General features: G+C 41.7%; 1 protein-coding gene and 1 long non-coding RNA gene across 7 annotated transcripts; one reads left to right on the forward strand and one right to left on the reverse strand.

The window, feature by feature from the left end:
* Positions 1-154: 154 nt before the first annotated feature.
* PLCXD2 (phosphatidylinositol specific phospholipase C X domain containing 2) lies at positions 155-25,002 on the reverse strand. 6 transcript variants are annotated; one of them, XR_008464538.1, is made up of 6 exons: positions 24,781-25,002; positions 10,608-11,068; positions 9,175-9,416; positions 7,700-7,828; positions 6,672-7,013; positions 6,351-6,433 (listed from the first exon to the last, which is right to left on the reverse strand). XR_008464538.1 is itself a non-coding variant. In XM_054189099.1 (5 exons), the coding sequence occupies exons 1-5, from the start codon at positions 24,920-24,922 to the stop codon at positions 166-168; spliced, it is 975 nt and encodes a 324-aa protein (XP_054045074.1). In that variant the 5' UTR covers positions 24,923-25,002; the 3' UTR covers positions 155-165. The 6 variants fall into 6 exon arrangements, 4 of the variants coding, with proteins under 4 accessions (XP_054045074.1, XP_054045073.1, XP_054045071.1 ...); XM_054189099.1 differs by lacking the exons at positions 6,351-6,433; positions 6,672-7,013; positions 7,700-7,828 and adding exons at positions 155-179; positions 4,142-4,257; XM_054189096.1 differs by lacking the exon at positions 6,672-7,013 and having other exon boundaries at positions 5,556-6,433.
* Positions 25,003-25,081: 79 nt separating this feature from the next.
* Positions 25,082-25,863, forward strand: LOC128904563 (uncharacterized). The gene is made up of 2 exons (XR_008464540.1): positions 25,082-25,422; positions 25,569-25,863. It is a non-coding gene; the product is annotated as an uncharacterized LOC128904563 (long non-coding RNA).
* The last annotated feature ends 1,943 nt before the right edge of the window (positions 25,864-27,806 follow it).

Raw genomic sequence — 27,806 nt, forward strand, 5'->3', positions numbered from 1 at the left:
ATTGGCTAGCTATGTACGTGAGTCACTGTTAATTTAGTCTGGCTTGTAAACACTTACCTCAAGGTCTGAGACGACAGGTAGGGACAGCAGTGATTAGAATCTGAACTCCCAGCTCTACCCTTAGGATTTTAAAAACAAAAATAAAATCTGCAGGCACAGCTCCCATCAGTTAGCAGTGTCTGAAAACACAAGGGAATTCAGGTCATTCATTCCCCGCTTCTCCCCGCCCCCAGTACTCCCACATTCTCAAGACAGGCAAGCTGAAAATAACCCAAAGGAAGGGTCTCACTGATCTCACTGGGTTACAATCATCCAACATTAGCCCAAGCTCTGGGAATCATTATCAGTATTCTGTTTCCTGATCAAGTGTTACCATGGAATTTCATCACCTGTATTACAGCAGTAAAAGAGGCACAAAAATTGTACTTGGCTTTTGAGACACAGCTGGATCCGTGTATTATCATGCTTCAGCCCAAGTGTGTTCAGGCAGAGATGCAATGGTGCACACATGCAAGCGTAAGCATACTGAGTTTTCTAATCACTTTGCACTATTACTTCCACAGAGGGGTCCTCACCACATCTTAAAAAAAAAGCATGCTGCCCAGATCTGACTACCCAGGGGACACAAGTGCAGCAAGATGTGGCACCTCAAAAAAAAAAAAAAACAAACAACCCTCAATGACACCATTCCGCATCAGAAAAGAAACTGAGCTCAACTTATGTTAATTGACTCACAATATAATCTTTATCAAAAGAGTCAGCAGTACAGAAGAACACACAGTAAAGATGATTAACTCAAGTTGTACTTTTATTTTCAGGATTAAAAACCCCACTGATGTAGATGCAGAGTAAAACATACAGAAACAGATGGTAACCCCAAGTTTATCTGCAGTTCAGATGAGGCATCCTGGTTTTACAAAACTGAATTGGACGGTGTGGGTAAAGCAAACTGCCAAGAGAAAGACAAGAAGCTGCACAAAATACAAATTGGGAAAAGGTAACTCTTCACCTGGCTCCCTCTGCCCACTTCCAAAGAAAGTATAAATAGTACAAGTAAAAAAAAAATCCAACTCCCAAATAAATTTTACATTGAGCAAAACCAAAGAAGCATCAAAATTATTTTTATACAGAATGTACTGAGCAATACTTTTTTAGAATTCAGAATACATTGCAGTTCAATTTAAGTGAGATATAGAAGAAGCTATCACAGATTTAACAAAGGGTAAGAGAAGTACTGTTTCAATGAACACCACAAAATACATAAATATTCAGGAATATAAAATATAATTAGATTCAGCAAACAGTTCTAAAGCTGACATTCCTATTCCAGTCTCTACAATTAAAAGCTAAAGCTTGTTTACTTGGTAAGACTGGTAGAGAAATAAATACGCTTAAAAGACAACAAGACAGCCATATTGAACCAGTGAGACTGATTTTTTAATATAAAATAGAGACTGAATTAACAACCTAAACCAAACAGCTAACAGGATTATCATTGGAAGGTATGACTAAGCCCAACATACATGTTTTAGTATAAAATTTGCTCTTTGCATATGTTCTGGCTCTTCTACCCGTCATGTGAGTCAAAAAACAAAGTTGGAATAATAATTTGTCAGACACCCAGAAAAGCAAAAAAAATAAAATCTTTTCCACCGCTGAAAAGACTACATCTTGACCTGGTTTGAATTTTGAATGAAGTTTTGGGTTAGTTCTGTTCTTCGCATGAGATAATCTCTCTGTGCTCAACTAACCACTGAAAGCTTGCCTGCAGTTTTGTCCCAGACAGTGGTCCTCTGACCAAAGACTTGGCTTATTAGTGTTTGGTAACAATATGCTTGAGACTAGATTAAAGTCTTACTAAAACTGCATATGGACCCTGTATTAAATACCATATATGCAAGTAAAGCTCAAGTCACACATGCTGTCAGACCTCCAGGGGTAAATCCAGTTTTAATTCAAAATGGCTATGTCCTCTATTTATAGAAGTCCTAAACCCTGGTCTGTTAGATGATAGATACAACAGTGAACTCTGACACTTGAGACAAGTACTTGAAAAAAGTATTTCCAAAGTCTTAGCCAGATGAAAACAAAAGATACGCATCTTTGCAGATGCCCTACTTCTGGTTTGATCCAAAATCCCTGCTCAAAAGTGCTTCCTCAGCCTTACAGCACAGGTGCTTTCTAAATTCCAACATATTAACTTAGTACCAACACAGCAGAAAAGAGCATGTGTCAGAAGCAAAGATACTATTGACCCCAGTTGTTCCTTTCTTCTCCAGAGAATTTATTTAGTAGAACAGGGCCCTTTTTGCAGTCAGCATTTCCGCTCTGAAGACTCCTAGTCTGACATCTCTCACTGACCACAGCACCCCTGAAACTTGCCTTGCTAGCGCTGCCTCCAGTGGGATCCTCTGCATCACAGCAAAGCACATGCAAGTTGGTATCCCTTCAGTTCTTGAGATAAAATTGGACAGTAGGAATCTGTCTTTTGTTCACGACAATCAACATTATGATTCCCAGCCCCACCATTATTAAATATATTAAGACGGTAGTTCCCAAATAAGGAGTGGAAAGATTCAGAGTCTGCAAAATCTAGTAATAACTCTTCTTTATTTTCATATACAAGCACACGATAAGATGCTAAAAACCTACTCATGTATGCTTCCTAACAACATTCTCCCTGCTGCTTCCCATTGGGGATACATACAGAGGTCTCCTGGGCTTCAGGTATGCCCTTCAATTACACATGGCAGCGGTCAGTGCCAGGAGAACAAGCATACCACCAGTGTGCTTGGCATTCAGTGACTGCACATTAGCAAAAGAAACAACAGTCAGAAAACAATGTATAAATAACCTGAATCTGGAATAGCAAACCATGCAAGTAATTATTCAAGAATATGCAATTCAAGTAAGTGTTTTGCCTCAAGCCGCTACAGTTTCCTGGCTTTTCTTCTCCTAGCACCTACAGAACAGCCAAGTCCTCAGAACAACTCTCCTGGGGGAGTTTTCCATCTAAACTGTTTAGAATTGAACCCTACTTTGGGAAGATACAAGCAGGACAATCACTATTCAACAGATGCAGGTCTACATCAATAGTGATGAACACCCAGTCTTCTCCTGCATTCACAATCTAATTTCTTCAAGCTCATACACACATGACCATGCAGGTTGCTAGCTGCTCCATACTCTACACATCTGCAGCCCGCTGAGAGGCCAGACTCTCAGCTGAGTTTCTCAGTTCAAGCTGCAGCCACTGTCACTCACCTGCCAGACCTGCTCCACTCTGCTGCCCGAAACCTGGCTAAACGCCGCCACACCTGCAACGTGGGCACTGGATGCAAACTACTGCCCTACTTCCTAGATCCTCCCTTCCTGCCCAGCTCACCTTGTTATTTTTATAATGCCGGAAAATAAGGTCTGCAGCCCAAAGTCCAAATCTAGAAGAGCTCTGTTTTGGAAAATGCGAGGAAATCTGGATGCACTGTGGTGCCGTGGCAGACAGATAAACCTATTGTACAGGCAGCTTTGTTATGGGCTATAAGATGTAACAAAAGAAAGGTGGTTCATATTGCTTAGGATTGTTTAGGACTACCCTAAAACCAACTCTAAACACCAGCATTAACATTGCCCAGAGTTGTCTGCAGGAGATACGTTGTTGTGGGCAACTGTATCTGACAATTGCCCAACTCACTACTGAGACCATCAGGTTCCTCACATAGAAGCATAACACCAAGCACTGCTCTGAAACGACACATGAGTCTTCAGACAGGCCAAGCTTACAGAATTGTATTCCCCACCTCCCTCCCCTTCATTAATCTTAAAGCTATTTTCTATTTCTTTTCCCTCTGCTAACACTCTTAACACCTAGCATGCCTTTGTCCTATTTCAAGAGGCAAGACCTAACAGCAAATATGTTAGAGAAACTTCCGAGTTTGTAGTTAAAAATACCTAACCAAAGCCCTGAGTTACAACCATCACATCTCTATTCAAATAAATACAACAGAAGGACAAACAACAGTCATTACTGTGCACACACAATATAAATATTGGTTAAGCCTGACAAATCTCTTTTGAGGTAGATATATACAGTACAATATATTAAGGGTCTAATGCAAACATCGTACTCACTTCGCCTTCTCACCTTGTCCTCCAGTTCTGGAGAAAACCTTGCAAAATGTTATTATTTCAGCCTCATCAGCATTCAAACCAAGTTCTTCCGAGTTCTGAGCTCTAAGACAATTTGCAGCTAAAAGACCACTGAAACCAAACACATACATTTAACACTATCATGGAGTTTCAGTTGGGGCCATGAGAAAAGTAGGTTAGCACAAAATTCAGCCAAGAAAAACCCAAGTATTTTAAATAACTTTGCAAACAAAATACTGTTGTTCAAAACAGGTTCCATCAGTTTTCATCAACCAGAAAAAAAAATACCAAAAACAATAAAAACCTTCTGCTGGGGTTTTCAAAGGGAGTTTTAAACTACAAGTTTGAGCTTTAGTTCCCAAAATCTGATTTTCATGACTTGCCCCCCATCCCACTGAAACACAAGAGGAAAGGAGAAAGACAGCTTGAGAGACAGATACCCCCCAACCCCCAACTCCCTTAGAAAAAGGATTCGGTTAAAAAAAAGTTTGAGGAACTCTAATGAAAACCATGCAACGAATAGATAAATCAGATTACAGTCTGCTCAGAACTTGGCCAAGGTTCACAGGGAAGATTTGCAAACCTTTAAATAAACTTGTCCCGAGTTCAGAGTATGTGACAAGCAAAGAGGTTTTGGATTTTTCTGGGCTGTCAGACCACGATGGCAGACACAACACACAATAACAAAATAACAAATCACTTTTCTTTTGAATAAAATAGCCATAAAGATGATCCATTCTATTATAAATAGCTTAAAGATTAATACAAATTCATAATCACCAAACAATTAGTGCACCAACAGTTGCTTTAGAAAGATTATTGAGCAGCGAAGTATCTGCTAATCAGTCACTTGTGTTTCACTGTCGTTTTTACTTTTAACCAAAGATAAATCAGACTGTAGGACTGCTATCAGGTAGTCAATTAAGTGCTGATGAGTACCAACATGTGACTGCATTGGCTCAAGCACACATGGTCACTTTTTGTTGTGAATCAACACAAAACCAAGTATGACTACAGAAAGAAGCAGCACTGATGCCTGACTGTGCTTGGGTGACTATTGCTTACTTTGTCACAAGCAGGTACAGGCTGGGGAAATTGCTCCCCCATAGCTGTGGCTCTCTGACAACAATCACAACTTTTGGGTCTGATTTTGGAATTCACTGTCACATTGCAAATCAGAGTCAATATTTGGGTTTTGAGTAGTCCCTGTAAGCTCCAGTTCTTTGGATACTGAGAGACTTTCCCCAAAGAAAACTCGATGGATGGAAAAAACAAATGACCAGCAAGCAAAAGAGAGAAGTTACACTGTGGTTTCTCAAATGTCTCACAACAGGAATTCAGACTTGTGAGTTACGATCCTCATAATTTGAAGACAAACATTCTCCAAATTAAAGCCAAAAGAGACACAGTTAAATACAGTTGCAATGAATGTATTAAAGTATTAAAGTAAAACGAAGAGGTCCAGAAGAAGAGTCTGGAGCCCCAAGAGGCAGAGCCAAGCCTTTGCCTCTCAGGCCCAGAGGACAGTTCGATATTCAACACAGTGCAACAACTTCCCCCTGAACAACAGCAATGTTGTTTCTTCAAGTAAGTCAGAGGTAGTGTCTAAAACAGCGTAATGAATACAGCAGCAGCCTCCAGCTGAGCCCAGCTACGCCTGAGGTGGCCCAAGAACAATACCATCTCGGCCGGCCTGGTCACGCTGCTGCTAAGGGATCAGCAGCGATCTTCAGTTTAAGTCCTGGTGCTGAGAAATAAGCAGGATGGGCACACAAGGGGACGGTGAGTCCAGTCACCAGGGAAACGCACACCATAATCGGGTACATCTGCTCCGGAGGCCAGCCTCCTGTTGGCAGGCAGACATTGCCCCAGACTGCAGCAGATGTGTGCATAACTTAGTCAAACACGTAGCCACAGACACGCAGCAGCACTCAGACAGCACTCTGTGTTCCTCTCAGATCCACACATCACTAGAAAGGACCCGCCTGTATGTGATGTTTAACCACATTTCCTCTAGAAAACTTCTTTTCAATAAACAGAGATTACAATAGGTTTCACTTAATAAATAAAACATTTAGCACAGTTCAAAGATGTCCACTGAGGAGCACAACTGGGACACAGCAATCAGGATTTAGTTGCAGATTCATCCTCTTCTAGAAGAAGGTCGTTTAATGCAATAACTGTAGCAGCAAAGTCAACCAGCTCCACAAAGTCTGATGTAATTATGTTAACACCCATAACACCTGGTTTCTGTGCTTTCACCCAATTTAAAATCATGGGCAGGTTCCTAAGGAAAGTGAAATAAAGAAAATTAGACATTTTAAGAGACTCTTCTCTATACACACTCTATTTTAAATGCATCATGCTGTTTGCAAATTATGTTATTACCTCACATTTGTGATCGGGTCCTGACTACCACCCAAAACGCAACTAACTTGATGAGAAAAGTGCTTAATATAGCATGCAGTCAATTAGCTATGAAATAGAAATATCGGTCGATCATTAATCCAAACTACCATACATACAAAATAACATTTGTGAACTCTGTTTTCACCAAGCAGACTGTGCTTTGGGATTTAACCCTGCAATACAACTTCGTCCATCCTGGTTTGGTTTTGCCCAAGGACATGTTGAACCAAAAGCTTAACTTCACAGCAGACTTCAGCATCACACAAGGCTATACTTGGCCTGAGATGCTCCCCTGCCCACCTCTGCCTTCACACGGGCAGGAAAGAAGCTGCTGGGGCAGCACACTGCATTTCCAAACTCTTTTCAGCCTCCAGACCCACCCAGAGCAACAGGATCAGGGAAACCAAACAGAATCAAACCCTCAGGTTTATAGTGGTTGAACATCCCACCATACATCACTGTAACCAGAGAAAGATGAGGTGTGTCAGGAATTAAGTTAAAAGGAGTTAGAAATACTACCATGGGGAGAAATTTCAAGTCATTTCTTGGACAGAGTGCAAGTCAGAAATCTGCACAAGCTTTTCTGCACTGGAACATGCAACCCCAGAGTTTTCAGCACTATTAATGATACATGACTAAATATATTAGAATGATTTAAGTTAGTGCCAAAATATACATACAAAATTATGTGAGAAGATGGTAGGCAAGCAAATTAGCTAACAGGATGGGGAAGAAAAAACAACAACAAAAAACACCCCACAGCTCTTGTGGAAAAGAAATATCTTGTCAAGAACCAAGAGAAGAGAGGACTTGAGTGAAGGCATAATTACTATCCCTGTCAATGGACACACCAGAATTTAGCCAGCTAAGTGTGAATGCTGCACATTTCTCCTTCAGCAAGAGCTCAAGAACACTTAAATATTCATATTCAGGGCAAAATTTCCATATGAGAAGGCAGACATCTACATAGAACTGCAAAGACAGATTTACACATACAAATCAGCTAGCATGTGTAAATGTATACGAGCAATCCTGCTTTAGCAAACAGCGGCCTCTATTTTAAATTTTCACTGTTTACTTTCAAACAAGTGGTAATGATGGGGCCCAGGGAAAGGGATGGAGCGAAGGTAGGCTTACAGCTTACAGCCTAGATCTGTGCCAGGAGTCACTCGAAACAAAACTGCTTGCCCATTCCATGGAATTAGATGATTCTTTACTGGTTTTAGAGTAGAAGTTCACTACGATCTTTCCTTTAATCATGAGACAACAGTACCTTTAATATACAGTATGCAGACATACATTACATCCGTGCTCTCTGTTAAGTAACCCCCAATAAGCATACATATTTACATTTGTGCAACTTGCGACAGCAAATGATAGTCTCAAAGCACCTGAGCACCACCTAGTGTCTAATACTGACTGTGCAAACGTGGGCAAAGTGCAAGCCAGAGTAGAGATATGAATACACCGTGGCAAACACCATTTGGATTTAATTATCTTTTGCTAGAAAAACGTCTGTAAACAGGAAGGAGACAGAGAACTCTATGATTTATATTTCACCTGGCATTTCCTTGCTTCCATCAACAACTTTTGTGACTGCAAAAGCACAACACTTGCTCTTTTTAGAAAGGGTTTTTAAGAAAATAAGTTACATTGACTTTGGCTTCAAAATAATAATACTGTAATTGCTTCTAAAGTGACCAATGATTCTGCCAAAGGGAACATGAGCTGCCTGCTGAAGATGTGTGTTTATCTCACTGCTTAACATTAAGTTCAGTTGCTGACCAAATTAGACCAGTAGTGACCACCTATACAAGTATAATTTGGAATTTAGTATCATTATGGCAAGATAAACTGTTAGTGATATCAGAACAGGCAACATTAAACAGTGAGCCAGGAGACCAGATCCTGCCAGGACTGTTTCAGTTCTGGCAATTTTCAGCCAACAGGCTACAAATTGATAATGCCATAAAATAAAGTCACATGGAACCTATCCTGGTCACGCTATTAACACTATTAAAAATCGCTGGTGGTGTGCGCTACTCAAAGCAAAACCCTCTTCTAATGATCTTACTCATGGGCAAATTAATTGTACAATGGGTATAAAAAAAGTCAAATTGTTAATCTAATTTTTGGTAAAAAACCAAGATAAAACACTGCCTGTTGTCATACTATGACCATTACTGAAATTACTGAGACAAGATTTGTACAGACAAAGGCAAAACTGACTCTATAAATATGCAATTCTCCTTTGTGGCACAAGCTTTTTGCCCTCCCCTACGTTCAGGTTCAGCCAACTTGAAATGAACTACTGATTTGAACCAACAGGTCCAGCCCATGCTTTATGAAATAATATCACACTCAGGAAGAGCTCTGATTACCAGGAAATACACTTATGCTTACATATATACCCTGTTATATATATACGCCCTATTTTCAGTAATCCTTTATTTTTAAAAACTGCAGATATATCACATGACCAATAGTAATGAAACAAAACTGCATGTTTTCAGCAAGTCTTACTTCTAAGCAAACATGTTTGTTTTCTTGCCTACTCAGTGCCTCTTTCAACATTAAATACAGTAAGTAAAGAACCGAGAAATAAAGACAAGTTCTTACCTATGAACAAGCGTGTTCTTCAGACCACGAATTAGATGCCGTGCAATAGTTTTCACTCGAGGCGTGAGAATTGCTTGAGAAACATGAAAAGTCCCATAACGACTTCGTTCCTCAAGAGTGGTCTCCAGGAACTGTAAGAGTTTGTGCACATTGGTTGTATTAGCCCATGGTGCTGGCATTTTATTCCCTGGCCACAGGAAGGAGTATTCCTTATATATAGGGTAGTGGTAGAATATGAGAACCTAACAGAACAAAGAAAAAGGAGAAAAATAAACAAAAAGTCACAGCTATGTTATTCATATTTAAACAGGATGTTGCATTGGTTTATGCCTATACAGTACTGCTGCAGCTAGCATAGCAGTGAAGAGAGGACCAAGCAAAAAGAAGCTACTCCCAAGTCATAAGTTTCAGTAAGTTTGTTTCACTATTGCCAACAAAAGAGATGGAGATCATTTTGGTTAGCTATGAGGACAGGATTGCTTCAGGCTTTAAGGGTCATCAGTTCAAAATGAAAAAGTTGCCAGGAGAATACTGAAATGCCATTCAAAAATTTCAGCTGAAAAGTATTTCAAAGCACTGTGAGAGAATATTACATCTATACTTGAAGTTAAGGATTTTAGCAGTCTTGCCATCTTCTGCATAACTCCCATTAAGTGGCTAAAGCATACCAGGCTGACTGGCGTAACAGCATTCCGCTCGCACTTACTGCATGAGATGCCAAAGTCAGTCTTGCTGTCAGCAAAATCTTCTCTAAATCAAAAGTCAGAGTTCTATGCCTTGTAAGGTGGTTCTCTATAAGAGGACAGCACGAAGATGCAGCGCTTTTTATTAACACCCAAGCTTGCAAATTATTCATTTTGGACGCTAGCACTAACAGCATCAGTTCAGAGGAATTCCTCAAAGCCTCATGCATTTTACAGTTTAAGAATTACATGCAGTTGCTGAAATCCTCTTCTCAGTTGAGCATATGCATGGGAGCAGTTACCACAGAGAAGAGGCATTTAATCTTGCCACTACAAATTTGGATATCTGCAAAGCAGCTAAGAGAAATTCTGTACCACACCTTAGTCATGTTAAAGCTTATATGCTTCACACTGGCCAAAAAGATGACAGTTTATCAAATCCTAACCAACACAAATCAGCACAACATGCTCTTCCAGAAGAGAAAGCCATTTGTAAGAAGCACAAGGCTCCAAGGATATCATTTAATTATTTAAGGAACATGCTTGGGAGCAGAAAAAAGTCTAGCTGCACCATGGATGGAGGTGCAAATAAATGAAGGGAAAAATGCACGCTACATTAAGGAGGCCCTAGTGGGCTTTAAATTGTCTGTTAGCAGTGCCCTTGGGCCAATACCTCTAAGTGGAAGCCACACCCAGCCTCTCTATTTAAATCTTAACCTTTGGGATTTGAAAAATACATCCTTTCCCTACCTGGTGTTTCTTCTCCCACATGTACTGTAATGTCACATATTCAACACATTCAACGGAACAAAGTTTGGATCCAAATACTGAGCGGATCCTGTTGATCAAGAAGAAGTGATGGCTGTCATCCATAGCGTAGAAGTGATTGAAATCCAAGAAGACGACTTCCTTGGGGTGCTGCTCAAGAAAGGTGTTAATCTCCTTCAGCCCATCCCATACTTTGATGCCAAACAAGCCGTGTATGAAGTAAATCTCTTGTCCTGTTTCCCCAGGTTTGGAAGATACACGAAGATCAAAGTAGCGGATCCCACCTTCCAACTGCTCTTTGAAAGTCAGATTTTGAGTCACTGACCATTTCTTCATGATCTTTTTAACCAAAGATATTCTGGCCAAACGTTTGATGGCTGTGGCTTGGTCTGGTCCCACAGGGGATTTCTCATCAACCCAGTAGCTGAAAGAATCATGTGACCCTAGAAACAAAAGCCAAGAATATTTAATTTTAGAAAACTGACTCCCCCAAAACACATACACCCATGTGCCCTGTAAACTGAAAGAAGTCCTATGTGCACGGCAGGGTCGCAGAAGAGTTATGCGCAAGTATGAGTCTCCCAGACTATACTTTACAGCTTAATTTTCCCTAACTGTACAACAGGAGCTATACTTAAAGTTCCCAGTTTGAACTGTTCTCTTGTGTGAGCTCCCAATTTCAACACATTCTGAAAATCATGACCATAATATCAGTGGTAACAGGAAACTTTCTTCAAACCTTCCTTCATTTACAAACTACCAATCTATCTCAAAAGCTTTCCCAGAGCCTAGCACATCACTGATTTGAGATCAGACTTCAGCTTCGTTGAAAGAATGTAAGGCTTTATTTTCATTCTACCTGGTAAATCCAATTGTGACCTAATACACCAGAGCTCCTGGAACAGGTATCTTTATTCCTGTGATGGACAGAGGGATCTGTACATGCACACGCCCCACTAGCACATCTCACTTTAGCCCCAAGATGGTAAATAAATGATTAGTAGTTTGAACCATGGGCAATGACTGGCTGAACTTAAGAGGTGGAACAATTGAGTACACCCCCAGTTACTGTATGGTTAGATACAAATTCACATTAAACAAGTTCATAAACACATTTTTTACCTGGCAGGGCCTTTGAGTGACCACAGATACGGTGAATATAAAATTCACCAAAGAAGATGTCCAAAAATCAAAACCGCCAGTCTCTGCCAAAATAATGTGTGTCCAACAAAGCTCCTGTAACACAACCTGTACCTTGGCAGAGAAACTGCATTTCCAGTATAAAATTGGTGCTTACAGAAAAAAAACCAAACACCTCCAACTGAAAACTCAGTAGTAACTGGAAACAAAACTGGGAAATAACATAAATCCTTCAAAACAGCAGCTTCAGAGTCAATGAAGTATCTTGAGCTGTTCCAAGTCAATAACAGAACAAGGAGTAATAGGGCAGTGTATCTCGGTTTGCACTGTACCAGGGCAGTATAAAGCAGAGATGGGCAGAAGCTGATCTACCACAGACTGAGGTTTACCAGGGATTTTAACCATTTACACCCAAGACCAGCATTCTAGCCAAGAAGCTACAACTGCTCCAGGCATGACTTCCCTGGGAAGCCCCAGCCAGGGAAAACACTACAGGAGCTTAACAGTCCTGCTTCCCTTTTTTTCTTCAGGACAGCTGATGAGAGGTTCCCCATTGAGCCAAACCCCATGCTTCCTGCATGCCCACTTTGCTGAAGTACAGGGAAAGCATCTCCACCTCTGATTACCACAAGCAGCTCCTTTTCCAGCTGCCTTGGGGGTACAGTGACCCTGCACCGTGCTGCCAGTATCTGCATTTACCCTTCCTGCATACCCAGGGTTCTTGTCCCTGCTTCTGCAGCTATACTTTTCCAGAATTTCCTCCTCTACCTCAGTCTGCAACTCTGTTTAAAAAAAAAAAATATCCTAGTTTGTCATTTCCGATTTTAAGACAACATTTGAGGCACCCACAGTCTCCTTTACCCAAACTTTTTATTTGTGTACCAGTGCTCACTTGAAGACTGATGCATTTTCTGTGATGCAAGGTCAGAGCTATAAACAAGATTATGATCTCAGTTGGATTATCTTGTCAGGATTTTTTAATCCACATGGAGGTACAGACTGTACGCATACCAAACATCAGTTCACAACAACCTTAAATACACTGTTGCTCCCCGAATTTCAACCAGTTCAGAAGTACTGGAAAGGAACCATGAAGCTTAGTTTCCTGGCTTTACAAATAAACACTATAAACTAATTCTGATCAACTCTTCATGCATTCATCACAGTCTTTGTAAAAGCGTGACTCATGGCTTTCCATTCAGTCTTCTAGAAACAAGTGACAAGTAACAAAAAGCTGTTTTTAAAAATGGTCACCTTAAGAAGCTCTTTAGTACCTGCCACAGAAAACTACATCCAAAAGTAGCTGTCAGTTTTGGAGTGACACCTAGATTTTTTTTCCCCACCTCCAAATGTGTACCCTGAGCGAGATACAGGCTCAAACATCTCGTGAAGACATTTCAGAAAAAGCCATATAAGGCCTGGCTCATACTGCAAGCTGCAACTCACAGATGTTTGAGTTTCATACACCTCCCCATATGGCAGAATGGGCCTTTCAAGCTTCTACAATATTTGGAAAGCAGACTCAAATCACAAGGGGCTTGTCTTCTGCCTCTGAATGAGTCACTTTGCACAAAGAAGTCAGAGGTTTTTGTTTTTCTTTGTGTGGGTGTTTAAGTTCTCAATTCTACCCATTTTAATTTTTTCTTAATTTCTATTTAGGTTACTGTAGAAAGTTGTTTAACATGCTAGAATAAGTCCATAAGAAACATTTTGTTTTCATTTTAACTAGGACTGTGAAGCAGCCTCTATAGAGCTGTCTACAGAAGTCACTTGCACCATTATACTCCTTCAGACAGCATCACTGATAAATCTGACTGAAGAAGGAATGACAATTTTATCTAGCATCACATATATTATTGTCAACTCAGAGTTGTCTAAGCAAATCTCAGCCAAGAAACCGCTGTTTCCTAAGTTTGATCACGTACTTCACAGCTACAAAAGCCTTTCCTTTGCAGATTGATGCATATAAGGCACATTTAAGGATCCAAAGAACAAATTTCTATCACACACCAAATTCTATTTATAGCTCTAGAAAGCAACAAGAAAGAAAACAAGCTACACACACATTGCAACTTGTTCAACACATACTTTAAGAACTGTACTCCTTAACAGGGCAGCTATTTGAGAAACTGAACTATATGTGACATGCTTCTATAGAGAAGATCCTTAAAACTCCTGCCCTGTGGCTGTGCTTAAAAGCCTACAGGAAACTTGACTTCTTATTTACAATGAAGTCAACATGCATACCTAGATATAACCAAGTAGAAGATTAGTTGGAGCATCTAAGAAACAAGTTCTCCTTTACACAGTTGGTAGAACCACCTGTGGTTCTTAGGACCACCTCCTAAGAAGGACAGACAGGGGAGCATCATCAATACTGAAGCTGGAAAGACAGAGCAGAAGTTAAATTAGATTTTCAATAGTCATTTACAGAAGGCCAGCCACCAACTGTGAGAAATATCTAGGCCAAACCTGGACCCAGAACATTTTTACTCCAGTAAGAGCGAAAAGCAAACTGAAAACCTGAAGCAACAACACTGGATACTTGTTGGACAGAGAGGTAAGAGCTAGGTGAGGATCTACACACCAGGCCCTTTAATTTAAGATCACTGTGTTATGTTACCAGCTCAGCCACTGGCTTTTAACATAGCTTAGCTGTGATTTTAAGCTACATGCTAAGCTGATCACATCATGATGTCAAAATAATCCCTGCTCTCCTTTGCTCTACCCCTAAACTCCATGAAAGGCCTAGCCATTGTGTAGCCACGGCAGGAGCCGGGCTGGTTGCTGATACAGCATGATTTCTTTTTGAAAAAAGCATAACCCAACCCTAACTCCAATCCTGTACAATTTCAAAGGTAAAGGCCAGAACCTACACTAGAAGCAAGGAGCAGCCCAGCCCCATCTTGTTAGCTGGTCAGTGTTAGAGCTTGTTGTGGTTTAACCCCAGCCAGCAACTGGGACCACACAGCCACTCACTTACTCCCCCTTCCCCCAGGAAGGGTAGGGAGAAAAGGAGGGGAAAGGGAAAAAAAAAAACCCCAAACCTCATGCGCTGAGATAAGGACAGTTTAATAGAACAATAACAGAAAAGGAAAATAATAATGGAAAAAAAATATATACAAGGCACAACTCACTCTCACCACCCCGTGATGAGTTGCCCAGCCTGACCTGAGCAGTGATCATAGATTCCCACCCCCTGGCCAACCCCCATTTATATACCAAGCATGACATCTACGGTATGGAATATTGCATTGACCATTCCATTGTTCTGTCTGTGCTCCTTCTCAGCTTCTATGGGAAGCTGAGAAAATCCTTGACTAGTATAAATGTAACCTAGCAGCTACTAAAATAATATGCATTATTGACATTCCTTTCACATCAAATCTGAAAACACAGCAACCACTAGAAATACAATTACCTCTATCCCAGCTGAAACCAGGACAGAGCTGCTAACCACATTGTCAATTAAGGTCTAACACAAGCATGTGTGAAGATACTTCGATGTTGTAACATTGTACAGTACCAGCAAAGGGGCTGGCAGTTGCTGAACAGAGCAAGCATCACAAAACTCTCACAGTGACATACACAGAAAAGTCTTTTCCATGTATAAGAAATCTTTTATGGTCTGTGTTCCTCACCAACCAACTGGTGTGCATCTCTCTAAGTTATACTGAGCACTTTCTCAGGAAAGTTAAAAAAGCTCAAGAAGTCTTGTCAGCAAAACATTTCACATGATACTTGACATCTTAAAAATAAGTAGCACCTTGTATTGACTCAATAAATCCATTCCTTAAACTTACTGATTGTGAATAAAGCAACTAACAAACTCAGGTATTTCTAACTTCCATCTTGCAGACTGAGAACTCAAAAGGCACAGAAGAGTCAAGAAACTTAGTCTTCATTGTCCCTTAGGCAAAGAGAGGTCGGAACCCCAGTCTGAACTGCCTCAAGGGCAAGTTCTTGCACTTGCAGCTCCCTTCTTGAGTCACTGTACATGAGAACGGATTAGCATTCAGATTGCAAACTCTACTGAGCTGCTCCAGTGACACAGCATTAATCTGGTGCTCAGCCCTTCCCCAAAAGCAAGCTGTGCACAGGAAAGAAAACAGAGACGATGATTTGCCAATTCCTTCCAATAGGCTGAAGATGCATAGCATGAAGCAGCAAGCATTAAATTAAGGCATGAAAGAGTCTGCACGTTCAAAAGAAAGAATTATGGGACTGAGAATCAGCTGGCAGCTCTTACAGAGTAACAGACAATAGCTGCTCTATTTTGGTTTTGTTTCTTTCATCTGACAAAGATTGGAAGTTTCAGGGAAAGCAATCACATCCCATCAGATGCCCAGATATTTAACCACCAAAGGCTGTGATATGGTTAGAATAGCATTAAAGGGGTATCTTCCAGATGCCAGATTGTTAAAATGATGGATAGTCCTCTTAATTTTATCCCAGCAAGTGCAACTGTGGATTAATTTTTATTTGTATCTTTAAGCCCCTTTTTATTCTCTTTACACTAATTTCTCAAGTTAATTGTATGTTAAATAGATAGCTTCTCAATTCAATTTGTATGTTAAATAGATTGTATTTCACTGTTCAGGATGACTTTGTTGAAGCCTTTGTGCTAATTGTTAGAAAGCAGCCTTTTATCATCACATCTGCAGGGAAGTCTAGCTTTCTAGCATGTCTATTTGTCATGCTACTTAGTCACAGATAGTCAAATTAACCCATGTTGTAGCTCAAACAAATGACACTAATCAACAGAATGTTATTAAGCCTCGAATTTCAACAATTACTAGCTATATCACTTTGTATTATCTTTTGTTTCCACATCAGTACTTTCTCCATATACAGTTGCAGCACAGGGATAGGGATGAGCATCATCTCACCAACCCTGGTGTCCTTTTACAAGCTTGTAAATGTACCTTCAAGGGATGATAAAAGTATGTCTACATGGCTTAAAAAGTGCAGAGATCTTCCAACACAGAACATACTTGAGCACTGACAATTACTTGAAAGCATGACAAGAACTCCTGTTTTTTCAGATACAGGCATGTCTACAGTTATATCACTCATCTCCCTGGTTGCAAGGCTGTAGACTAGCCAGAAGTGGCAGTTAAAGACACTTTCTGCAAAAGTCTAACTAAGAAACAAGAAAGCAAGCAGAAAGGCAGCAGCGTGCACTGTCAGAAAGTTTAACTAGATCAGACTAATTTGTCTGATCTACTCTTCACGTTAATGGAATATTAACAGCATGGAAAATGCAAGAAAACCTCCTATGTTATGTTAAACATTTGTAAAAAGAAAGGTCAACATGCTGTACCAACCCCCTAAAAGCATTAAAGGGTCATTTATGGCCAAAGAATCACACTAGCTGTATGACGCCAAACTTCTTAGAGCAAGCTTTGCTCACTACGCAAAGTACATTCCACATTTATTACTAAACACCACACACGACATAGCAAGCATCACATAGCCAAAACATCTAGAAGCACAGTAATCAAGTTCCAAAAACACAGGATGCAAGTGCTAGCAAGTTAAGGCTGCCCCACAAACCCCAATTTGGTTCTTCTAAACCAGATGTCCTGCGTGTGCCAGAACTGAGGGGAAAAAATGGGATAAACAAGAGTGCCTCTCAAAGCCCAGAAGTCCTCAGGATTCAGGTCATTAACAATCCAGATTTTCTAATCAAAAGATTAAGATCTTAGAAGCTTTTCACTAATGAAGTGAATCAAATAGTTCATATTAACTTGCCCAGCAAAAGGAGGAGCGGCAAGAATAACAAACATCCTATTGATAATTAATCATCTAAAACTATTGAGATGAGTATTTATATTTTAATAGAATCCTAAAAGAATCTTTTAGGTATTCTTAATGCAGTCTCATTAGAGAGGACAAAGCCTAGTACAGACCAAATCCTCTTACGAAAACTTCCTCTCTCTATCAAAGAATTACCCTGATTTCCCCCACTGCCCCTTTCAGGGTGGGAGGTGGAGTTCAGGGGGAAGGGAAATAAAAACGATACAAAGAGAAAGGGACTGCTTAAAACTTTCTTGGACACAGTACCACATGGTAGTTTGCTTTTCTTTCCAGACAGAAGAAATCTGTTTGGCACTGGCTGGAGTTACTGCCATTAAGGGTTTTTTTTTTTGTGTGATTTAGCAATGAGTTCCCATTTATGAGCAACCTGATACATTTTTTTTTTCCTGTTTTCATTACACAGTTCTTTTCCCTCTTTTCACATCTTTTCTGGAAGAGCAGGCAAACTGGAACTTTCACACAGCACAGGAGAGTGACAACAATTTATACCAACATTATGATTGATTTTCTCTGTCTGAATTAAAACTTAAGCATGTTCTGCACTCATTTACTAGGCAGTGAAGTCACTCTCTTGGGCACACAGATTTTAAATAAAAAAGAAGAAAGTTTTTCCTGATGAAAAAATTAAGATCTTCATATGCTGCCTTAAGAAGACTTTGTGGCATTTCCAAAACAAGTCAGTTTGGGCTAAACAGATGAGAGTGTACCTTTAAAAAGGACAATCCCCAAGATCTGAGGCTAGCTTTCCAGTAGAACTCCTGCATAGACCCAGTACAGTTACTTCACTACCTGTCACACCAGTTCCTCACATAGGGATGTATAAAGGGAACAGTCTGCTATATGGGAATAGTGAAACAACTTCCATTAGGTATTCTCATCAGTATAGCAGTGCAGATAGTTTAATCGCCCCTCTCTAACAAGAGTGGAGATTTGCTGCTACAAGGAAGCAGACTATCAAGGTAATAAATTGTTCTTTCAGGAAAAGTTCATCCTGAAAACTCTGCATTTACAGATCATATCCAACATGACCACACTTATGCAGATGTTTTCTTCTGATGGTTATTACCTCATTGATTGGTAGATGCCAATTAAATGGTGACAGAAAATAAAGCTTGGTGAATCAGAACATTAACCTTATATTTCTTCACCCTTTGAGCTTTACCCCAACAGATGGCCAGTTTAGCTGATTTAATGATCCTTTTAATTAGAACTCCAAAGGAGTGCTGTTTGGAAGAAGGATGCTGTTTTAAACTCACCACCGCTTCTCCTCTCAGGAGCCACATCCATAGCACACACCAGCCCATGAACAAAGAAACAAGAAAACCACAGCATTAGGAAGTTCGGTAGCTGACCTCAGGGTCATGCAGGCAAAGAGGAAAAAAAAAATAATAAATCAAATCTAATAAGACGCTAGTGCCCAATTCTTAATTGGACAGGGCGGCTGCTGCTTCTTTTAAGAACATTTCAGTTCTGCTTGGCCAACTAAAAGGCAAGCAGCCCATAGGGCTTTTGGTAAACAGTTGCACTGTCAGGACAGCAGAGCTGGCCAGAGCCAGTGGGTGGTGAGGTGCACAGGAGATGCCCAGGGCCCCACCAGCTCCAGGCATTCCCCACATGCCTAGCACATGAGCACAGCAAGCACCCAGCAGTCACCCACAGCAGCTTATCATCACAGGACACAGATCCCTCCATGCTCTATATCCACCCCTTTCGCCTTAACTACAGGCTTGGCTAGTAGGGCTGCTCCTCATTAAGACTGCCTGCTAGAGGTATGAGTAAAACTCTGTTTTCCAGGGATGATCATTTTGTAGGACTTTGATCATTTAGAACAAAAGCATTAGGTTTCTGCCTCAGCTTTTTTGGGTGACCCTCTCAGTAAAGGGTGGATACAGCACCATCTTGTAGTGCAGAAAGTTTCGGTCAGTCTTACTGACTTTCCCACAAGCAAATTATGGAAAGTTATTAAATTAAAAGTTAATGGAAAAGATGTGTGCTGTGGGAGGGAAATCAAGCCGCTTGACCAGTGCTGTAGTTTGGAGCAGAAGACCAACATTTACTATTTTAGAAGGTCACATCTACCCTCAGAGATGAGTGAAAAGGTCAAGTTAAAGACATTTCAACAATTATTTCAACTCTCCAATATAGTTTTATTTTAGCCATATTTGAGCCAAGGTTATTTTCTCTGTTAAAAAAATGCCTTTGGAACTTTAAAACTCAGCTCTTCCATCAGCTCTGGCTACCTGTAACCCAGCATCCCACAAGCCACTCTCCACCAATCATTCAGCCTGATGCAGGCTGGAACAGCACTATGTGGCAATTGTTCTGCATTGCTTCAAACTGAGATCCTGGCCACCCTTCCACATTTCAAAGCAAAGACAGCAGCTGGGATCACTAGAAGATGACAGAGAGGACTCTGTGCACCATCAGAAGCCATGACTGAGGAGCTGCCCTATCTCTCCCCAGAGATGCAAGCTGCCCACATGCTCCACACCAGCAGAGTACCCTGCCTAGCATTACATACCTACTGCTATCTGAAAAAATGACTTTTGGTGGTGAAACTCTTTTAGTATTTCAAATCAGCCTTAGATGTACGAACTTTTACCTACAACACAAACATTTATGTTTTGAGATTAAAAATGAAATCTTACTATCTAGGATGCAAACATTGTTAATTGTCTTTTTTTTAATATCACCTTTCAAAGTGTTGAACTAAAACATTTTACTTTTTCCAATTTTCTATTTTTCAACTCTCTTCTCTGGACACTCAATTCAAATTGAACCTGAACTAAGTTAAAATGTAATCGGTTCCCAACTAAACTTCTTTCCTCAATAGCAGGTTTATCAAAGCTATGCAAAAGAAAATATAATCCTCCCCTGTTTTCTAAATACAGCCATTTGACCTCTTCTTTCCTGCCTGCATTTGCAGGACCATGACACATCAAGTTAACCTTCACGCTCCCTCAGGACAGCCATGTGCTTCATTGCCCAACCTGGGGTTTGCCCAATCTCATGAACAGTAGTTTCAGGAAAGTTTTTTTGGCAGGAATCACTTCTCAAAAACAAATATACCTCTAAACAATCATCACCAACACTGAAAAGCTTTCCATCAGGTCAGCCTGCTGAATGTGGTCATTCATACTTGCAGGAGTGAAGGAGGGGACAGAAGAGGTATTTGATTAGTTTACTTCTATTATGTAATGGCACCCATAACTATTCTGGGTGGTCCTGCAAGAAAGTGCTTTTTTATCCTCCAATAAGTAGATCCCTACCTAAGTGATCATACATTTCCTCTAGCAGACAAGGAAAGAAAACCAGCACTGGGGAAAAACTCACACTAACCGGCCTGACCAGAATAGGGAATCGATCTAGGGATACAGTTTGATCAAAAATTACAAGTACACCTACCTGCTTTTTCACAGCTATTATTCAAAGATGGAATAACCCAGTCAGCATTAAATAAATGCATTATTACCGAGACCCAAAGGAAAACAGAACTGCCTACTCTTCTGCTTGTCTCATTCCCCAGCACCTTGAAGCTCTGGGTGCACTCTATGAGCAAACACTGATGGTTGGCAGTGAACATCTGCTGGATTGCTTTGCTGTCTCAAGAGAACAAGCACAAGCTTATGATCTCAGAAAGTGGATCTTGAGACAGAAGAAGTGTTTCACCTGTCCTAATACAAGTATTCATGTAAAAACCCAAATTGGAAAGCAGTGCCATATCTTCAGAAGCAGAGCTACTTCTCAGACTCTAGCACCTAGTTAACTGTGATACTGCAAAAATTAGAAAGGCAAGTACTCAAAATGAAACACTACACATTGGACATGCCACAGTGCTATGAATTATCAGCATGCAAGTACAAACAAGAAACAGGTTAGGCTTCCCCAGCAAATTCTTTAAATAGCCGATTTACTTCAAAAGCAGGCTAGGGACAGCACTGCAGCTTTTTCTCATGTTCCATTTCTCAGGGGGGAAATTACAAAACCAACAGATGCAGATTAAGAGATAACCAAAGAAAATAAGTGTCACAGTTGTACCTGATTTCATGAAGTTGTTTAAAGTAAAACAGCTTGCGATTAAACATACACTATAATACACATTACCCTGCCAAGGGTCACGTTCACAATCAAAATGTTTAAGAGTTAATTTTTAGACCCACATTCAAAGAGAATTAGTCTGGAGTATAATCAAGAGAAAACCCTCTAGAGTTTCACACAAGGTCGCCACTTGATGAAGGTGGTTAATTTTGTTGACTACATCATATGCATGTAAGCTGACAACATTTTAGCTACTCGATATTTGCCAATTTCTCTTTGCAAAAAGATTCCTTCTCTCATGACATCGCACATGAAACCTCAGCTCTTTTCCTTGGGCAAGACTATGCTGGTTTAGAATTTCACCTAGAGTTTTTCCAATAGAAACAATAGAAAAGCCTGAACTCTAGAAATGACTGCACCCAAGCCTTGCAGGATGACCCCAAATTTCTCAGTTTCTCTCTGGTATACCTCATGAAATACCCAACTTAAACATCATTTGTTACCAGTTGGTTGTAAGGACTGAGCAAACAATGACTTTCTCTGATCTCTTGTAGCGCGTTTCATACCACATTTAATAGCTTAGGGAATCATAGGATAATATAGGTTATAAGAGGTCTCCAGTGGTCATAGCTACCCTTTTTAAAGGCTGTGAAAAGAAGCAGCTCCAAAAGTAGAACTATTTGCAACAGATGAAGCAGCAGAACTCTATACAGACATCCTTAGCTTCATACAAGAGGGTTAGGAAGACTTTCCCACTTACAATACCATACAATGAAATAAATCTAAGCAGTTTTTCTGTGTATACTATCATTTTTTTCACTTTAAATAGCCCCATGATGCCAACGTTTTGTCTCCTTTCTTTAAAAAGGACGTAGAATCATTTATTCTTCAAATCCTGCATTTTTGCAAAGTGGAACAAAACAAAAAACCCACCACAAACCCAAACAACAGTTTCAGGGTTTTGAGTGCTGACTTTAAAGTTAAAACAAATGTTACTCCAGCACCTTCACTAGAGTTCCATCTCTGCTCCTACACTTACGAAGAGTAATTGGGAGGAAGGAGGGGAAAAGAAACAAACAAGAACAGAAAATCCAATACCAAGTTGAGTCCACCACTCCAGCAGTGAAAACTAACACATCCAGAGACAGACAGACAAAAGCAGGCCACGCTTGTCACATGCACACACAAAAAAGCTTCTCATTTGACCTGAAGCCCACCTTTCATCTCTCTTGAAGACAGCATTGGGCTTCACTGCTATTCAGCATCTGTAAAACAGATACCTCGCCTGCAACATGTTTTGTACAATCCTTTCCTTGCACACCACTACTAACATCACCTTGGCTCCCCAAAAGATTGCTTTATGAAGCACCACACCAAGCATCCACTTCAGCAAAATAATCATTGGACTGAAATATAAAAAAAAATTCTCAGAAAGTCTACCCAAAATGTCTTTTCCCTGCTAACAGGTTGCATGAGGTACATGCAGGAAAGGGGTGGGAAAATATATCAACCTTGAGCACAAACACACACTGCAAGCATTTTCAACAAAACCACTACTTATTTTGAAAGCAGCATGGCATTACTGAAACAACAACTCATTTCCTTGGTTTCTCTGCTACAAACAACACACAACCAGTGTTGTAAGTGATGGACAGGGGCAACACACCTAACATAATCTACATCATAACATTCTGCAAAGTTTCACAGCCCTTAAGTTGCTACAGCAACAAAAAGTTGCTTTACTACTGCTTGCTAAACCAGAGAAGGATTTCTTTGCCAGAAATTGCAAAATCTGCAGGTGCTTGAATTTTATATGAACATTGAAATTCATTTCTGTCCCCTTCCCTCTTCAAATGAAGAGGGTTGCATAGAATTGTTTTTTCTACTTTCGGAGGGGGGAAGGATGCTACTTTTGATTAAAACATGGCATTTCAACTGTTCTACTTCAGGCAATACAAGAGGGACTGCTGTGATACCTTACAGGAGGTGGATTGCCCCTTCTCTACATGCTTCACATGTCCTTTGGTTATCTCTGCTGGCACAAAAGAGGAAGTCACTCTGTTTCTAGGGAAGTGTATTCACATGCCCTCTTTATAACCCATACCCAAAGGGTTTTGACAAGCTAAGGCACTACCATAAAATCAAGCCTGTACCACTAATGACCAGAGTTTAACATCCAGTATCAGAACGAGCTGCTACAGAAGCTGCCCCTAAAATCTCCCTTTTTGACATCTACAAGCAATACTAGATTATTTTTTGCTATTTACAGATGGAAAGTCAGGCTACTTCTATGCAGCTTCAGGGTCATCTGTTGTCTTCCTCATTTATCAGTTTATCCATTTGTAAACCAGAAGTGATGACACTTGCCAATTTCTTAAACTAAAAGCTCTGCACAGGAACTAGGAGTTAGTTATTTTAAGTTCAGCTGGAAAGGGAGAAAATTTTATATGTAATTACAATATTTTAGTGTGTTCAGTGTAACATCACACATTGGGATATTTCATAACCACGCTGCACTCTTTCTCCCTCTGACAAGCCGTATGTAGGTTCTGCCATAAAAGACATTTCCATTTGATGGCTGTCCAGCTGTTAGATTCAGTGTAAACAAACCTTTCTCCTGACCTACCTTTAGCCTTGCTTAAACAACCTGAAAAAAACCTTAGAGAGGAACTCCAGAGATCACAGCTCCCTTTTTTAAAGGCAGTGAAAACAAACACATCCACCAGCTCGAGACTCACAGCTGCGTTTCCAGAAGATTAAGCCCTCCTTCCTCTCCTGCCAGGGACCGGGTCCGTGTTAGCCCTTCAGTCACAAACAGGTGCTCAGGCCCGACGGGGCTCTGACACCTGAAGACAAGGCTTCCCACGCGGCTGATACAGTTCAAGCAGACACCCAACCTCTGACTCCCAAGCACGGGCAGACACCTCAGCGCCCAACCTACAGCCAAAGCACCGGACACAACCGGACCTGCCCCAAGCACCGGTAAGCACTTCTCTAAAGCGGGAGGGGGGGGACGACGACGACAGGGCCACGCCGCCACCAGGAGACTCCCCTCGGCGCCAGGCCCCGCAGGCCCTGCCAGTGGGGACAGGCCCCGTCGGCTCCGTCACCCAAACCACTCCACCCCACACCTCCCCTTCCCTCCCTGCCGCCCTACCCGGGATGGCCAGGTTGGAGAGCGGGTAGGAGCGCAGCGCCGCCGGCAGCGTGCCCATCCAATCCGCGTTGCTCTCCGCCATGGCCCCCGCGGCCCGTCGCCGCCGCCGCCGGCCGCCTTCCCTCCCGGCCGGCGGCCTCATCCCCGGCCTAGGGGAACCCGGCCCGGCCACAGCGGCGGAGCCGGGGCCGAGGCCGGGGCCGGCAGGGTCAGGGCCTGCGGCGGCCGCCCGGCCCCCTTATGTAACAGGTGCGTCTCGGCCGGGCGCGGTGACGTCACGGCTCCCCGGCGGCCAACCATTGGCTGCTCGCTGGTGGCCCCGCCGCCGCCGCTCCGTCCTTTACGTTGCCGGAGTCCGTCCGTGGGGGCTGCGGTAAAGCCGCGTCCGAGGCCCGTCTTCCCTGCCTCCGCCGCCCGACTGTCGCGATAGCGGCACAGTGCCTGTCCGGCTCGGAGCAGGGGTAGAGTAACCGCCCGGCCTGGGGCTGGAGAAACCCCAGCCGAGGGCCTGCGTGGTCTCTCGCCGCGGGTAGCACCACACGGGGCTCCGGCTGTCCCGCTCGCCTGCAATTCTAACCCCCCGGCCCCGGGCCAGCTGGCTCTGCCTTGGCTGTTGAGGGCACCAGCTGTGAGGCTTTGGAGGTACCCAGAAGTTCCGACCGCCACGCAGGGGACGTGCGTGGCATGCACTCGGGGTGCAGGCATGGCTACCCCGGGTAGGCCAGGAAATGGCTGGGAGCCTGGGTTCCAATACTCACCCTGCAGGTTCCCATGTTCACCTATTCTAGTACCAGAGAAACAGCCCACAAGGTAGAGGGCCGACGCCGCAGTCTTAAGATGTCGGATGGTCAGTAAGTGTATGAGCCGGAGCAATTCACGTGCTGCACCTGACAAAGAGTCAACACCACGGCAGAAGACTTAAGGATCAAGATGTGGCCGCCTCAGTGCCTTCAGCCTGCTCTTTCAGCAGCTCCCTGAGAGCCTCACGCTCTGCCTTACACTGCATTTAGCTGTTGGGTAAAGCATTCTGTCCAAAATAATTTCTGGATTTGCTGTGATACACAAAATGGATCTTCTAAGATATGCTTTTTCTCCCTTGTGTTATTACATGTCTTTGAAGGGTAACGCTTTGTGAGCAAGTTCTCTTTTTAACTGCCTGTTACAAATATATGCAAACATATTCTTTCCATACTCTTCACACGGGACATAAAGACGACTAGTTATACAACACTGAAGCCTACTCATCGTATGATAGTGGAAAAAAAATTCTGCTCTGAAAGATAGTTTTCCACTGTCAAATGACTAAAGGCTCAATATTAAATAGTAAGGGTATATATTCCATGAGGCCCCTGTTTTGTCTGTATGGAAACATTTGAAAATAAATAGTGTTTTAAAATAAATACTATTTAAATATTAATTTTTCATTGTCCTCGTTTGAGGTAAAACAGAACCAATTTTCTCTTCAGTAATTTTGCCTTGCAGCTAAGCCTCTTCTAACTGAACTCTCTGAAATTAACAGTGTATTGTGCAGACACTGTTCTCTCCCAGAGTGATAAGACCTGATTGTTTCTAATTTATGCCAAGGAATGGTACGCACAGAGGCTCTTGCTTGTACTTACTGCTATAACAACCAAAGTCAGCTAACTTCATTATTTGCCCTGTTGGAGGGTCGGAAATGGAAAAGCATAGAGGGGTCACACCTGTGGGGAGGAGGGGAGAGGACAGGTGACCCAAAACTGACCAACAGGGTATTCCATCCCATCTGCCTCATACTCAGCATAAAAGCTGAGGGAACAAAGGGTCAGCTCTCTTTCTTCAGTGGCCAACGTCTGAGGAGGACTCCGTCTGTTTGTCTGCCTTTGATCCCGATCTGTGCGTTCTTGACTCCAGACCCGGAATCCAGTTCCTATTCATCACTGAGTCCAGTCGTGACTTTCCCAGTGCCCGTTGGTGACATGATCATCATCCTGTGAGCTTGATACAGTTTTGCATATATTGTATATATTTCATTATTTTCTTTTTATTATATTATTAATATTTCATTAAAGTAGTTTAGTTTCTTTTAAACTCACAAGTCTCTCTCTCTTCATACTCTCCCTGAAGGGAGATGCTCTCCCTTCTCTGAAGGGGGAGAGGTCAGAGAGCATGCGTTGTTCGTTTCGGTGGCCAGTCCAGCCCAAACCATGAGATTCATTTGACCTATTAAAGTTTGCATGTTATTCATAGAATGCTTTAATTAATACACAGTAAAACTGCTAATTGAAGTATATAATTAAAGTAAGTATAAACTTAATGTATCTGGAAATACGTCTATGTTAAGTATGTATTTTCACCTAATACAACCAGAATCTATATCCTTCCATAAATTTGCATTTTCCTTTTCAAGAAAGGGAACAAGGACTTTTTGCTTTTAGAGCTTCGATATCGAACAATCTTAAAAACAGTGCAGTTTCAATACTAGCTTTTTGCAAAGCATTCCTGACCTAGGAGTCCTCATTCTCAAGGATGAATATAGGTTTGATAGGCATTCAACTGTCCTGCGGCCCTGCTCCCCTTTCCAGTTAAGACCATCTGGTACACTTGCCTCTGATGTAGGAGAGAGCAGGCCACGCTATGCAAAGTGACAGGCATGGGACCATAAACATATTCTCTTGTGATTAAATTCGTATCTTGAACCAGAAGAAGGATTATTATGTGGGAGCTACAGCATTTTCCGCTAGTCACACTACTGGTCTGTATTTCCTGCAAGTTTATCTTCTTTAAATCACTACTCTCTTTCTCATGTTTCCCACCATCACAGCCTGTGGCTGCCCAGCAAACCCATGCGTGTGAACACCTTAGACACAGTTGGCAGCCACGGATGTTTTAGTGTAACATAGGGGTAGCCATTTCACCAAGGCTGGTATGTTCTTGAGGACATCTTTGTGTCTTCGGGGCAGTATTGCACTGTGACCAATGAAACTGTAAACACCAAAGTTGTAGTCTAGAGCCAAAACTAGTAGGGTTGAGCACTTACATGGTACTCT

The sequence above is a fragment of the Rissa tridactyla genome, chromosome 1, assembly GCF_028500815.1.
Source record: "Rissa tridactyla isolate bRisTri1 chromosome 1, bRisTri1.patW.cur.20221130, whole genome shotgun sequence".
Classification (NCBI taxonomy): Eukaryota; Metazoa; Chordata; class Aves; order Charadriiformes; family Laridae; genus Rissa; species Rissa tridactyla.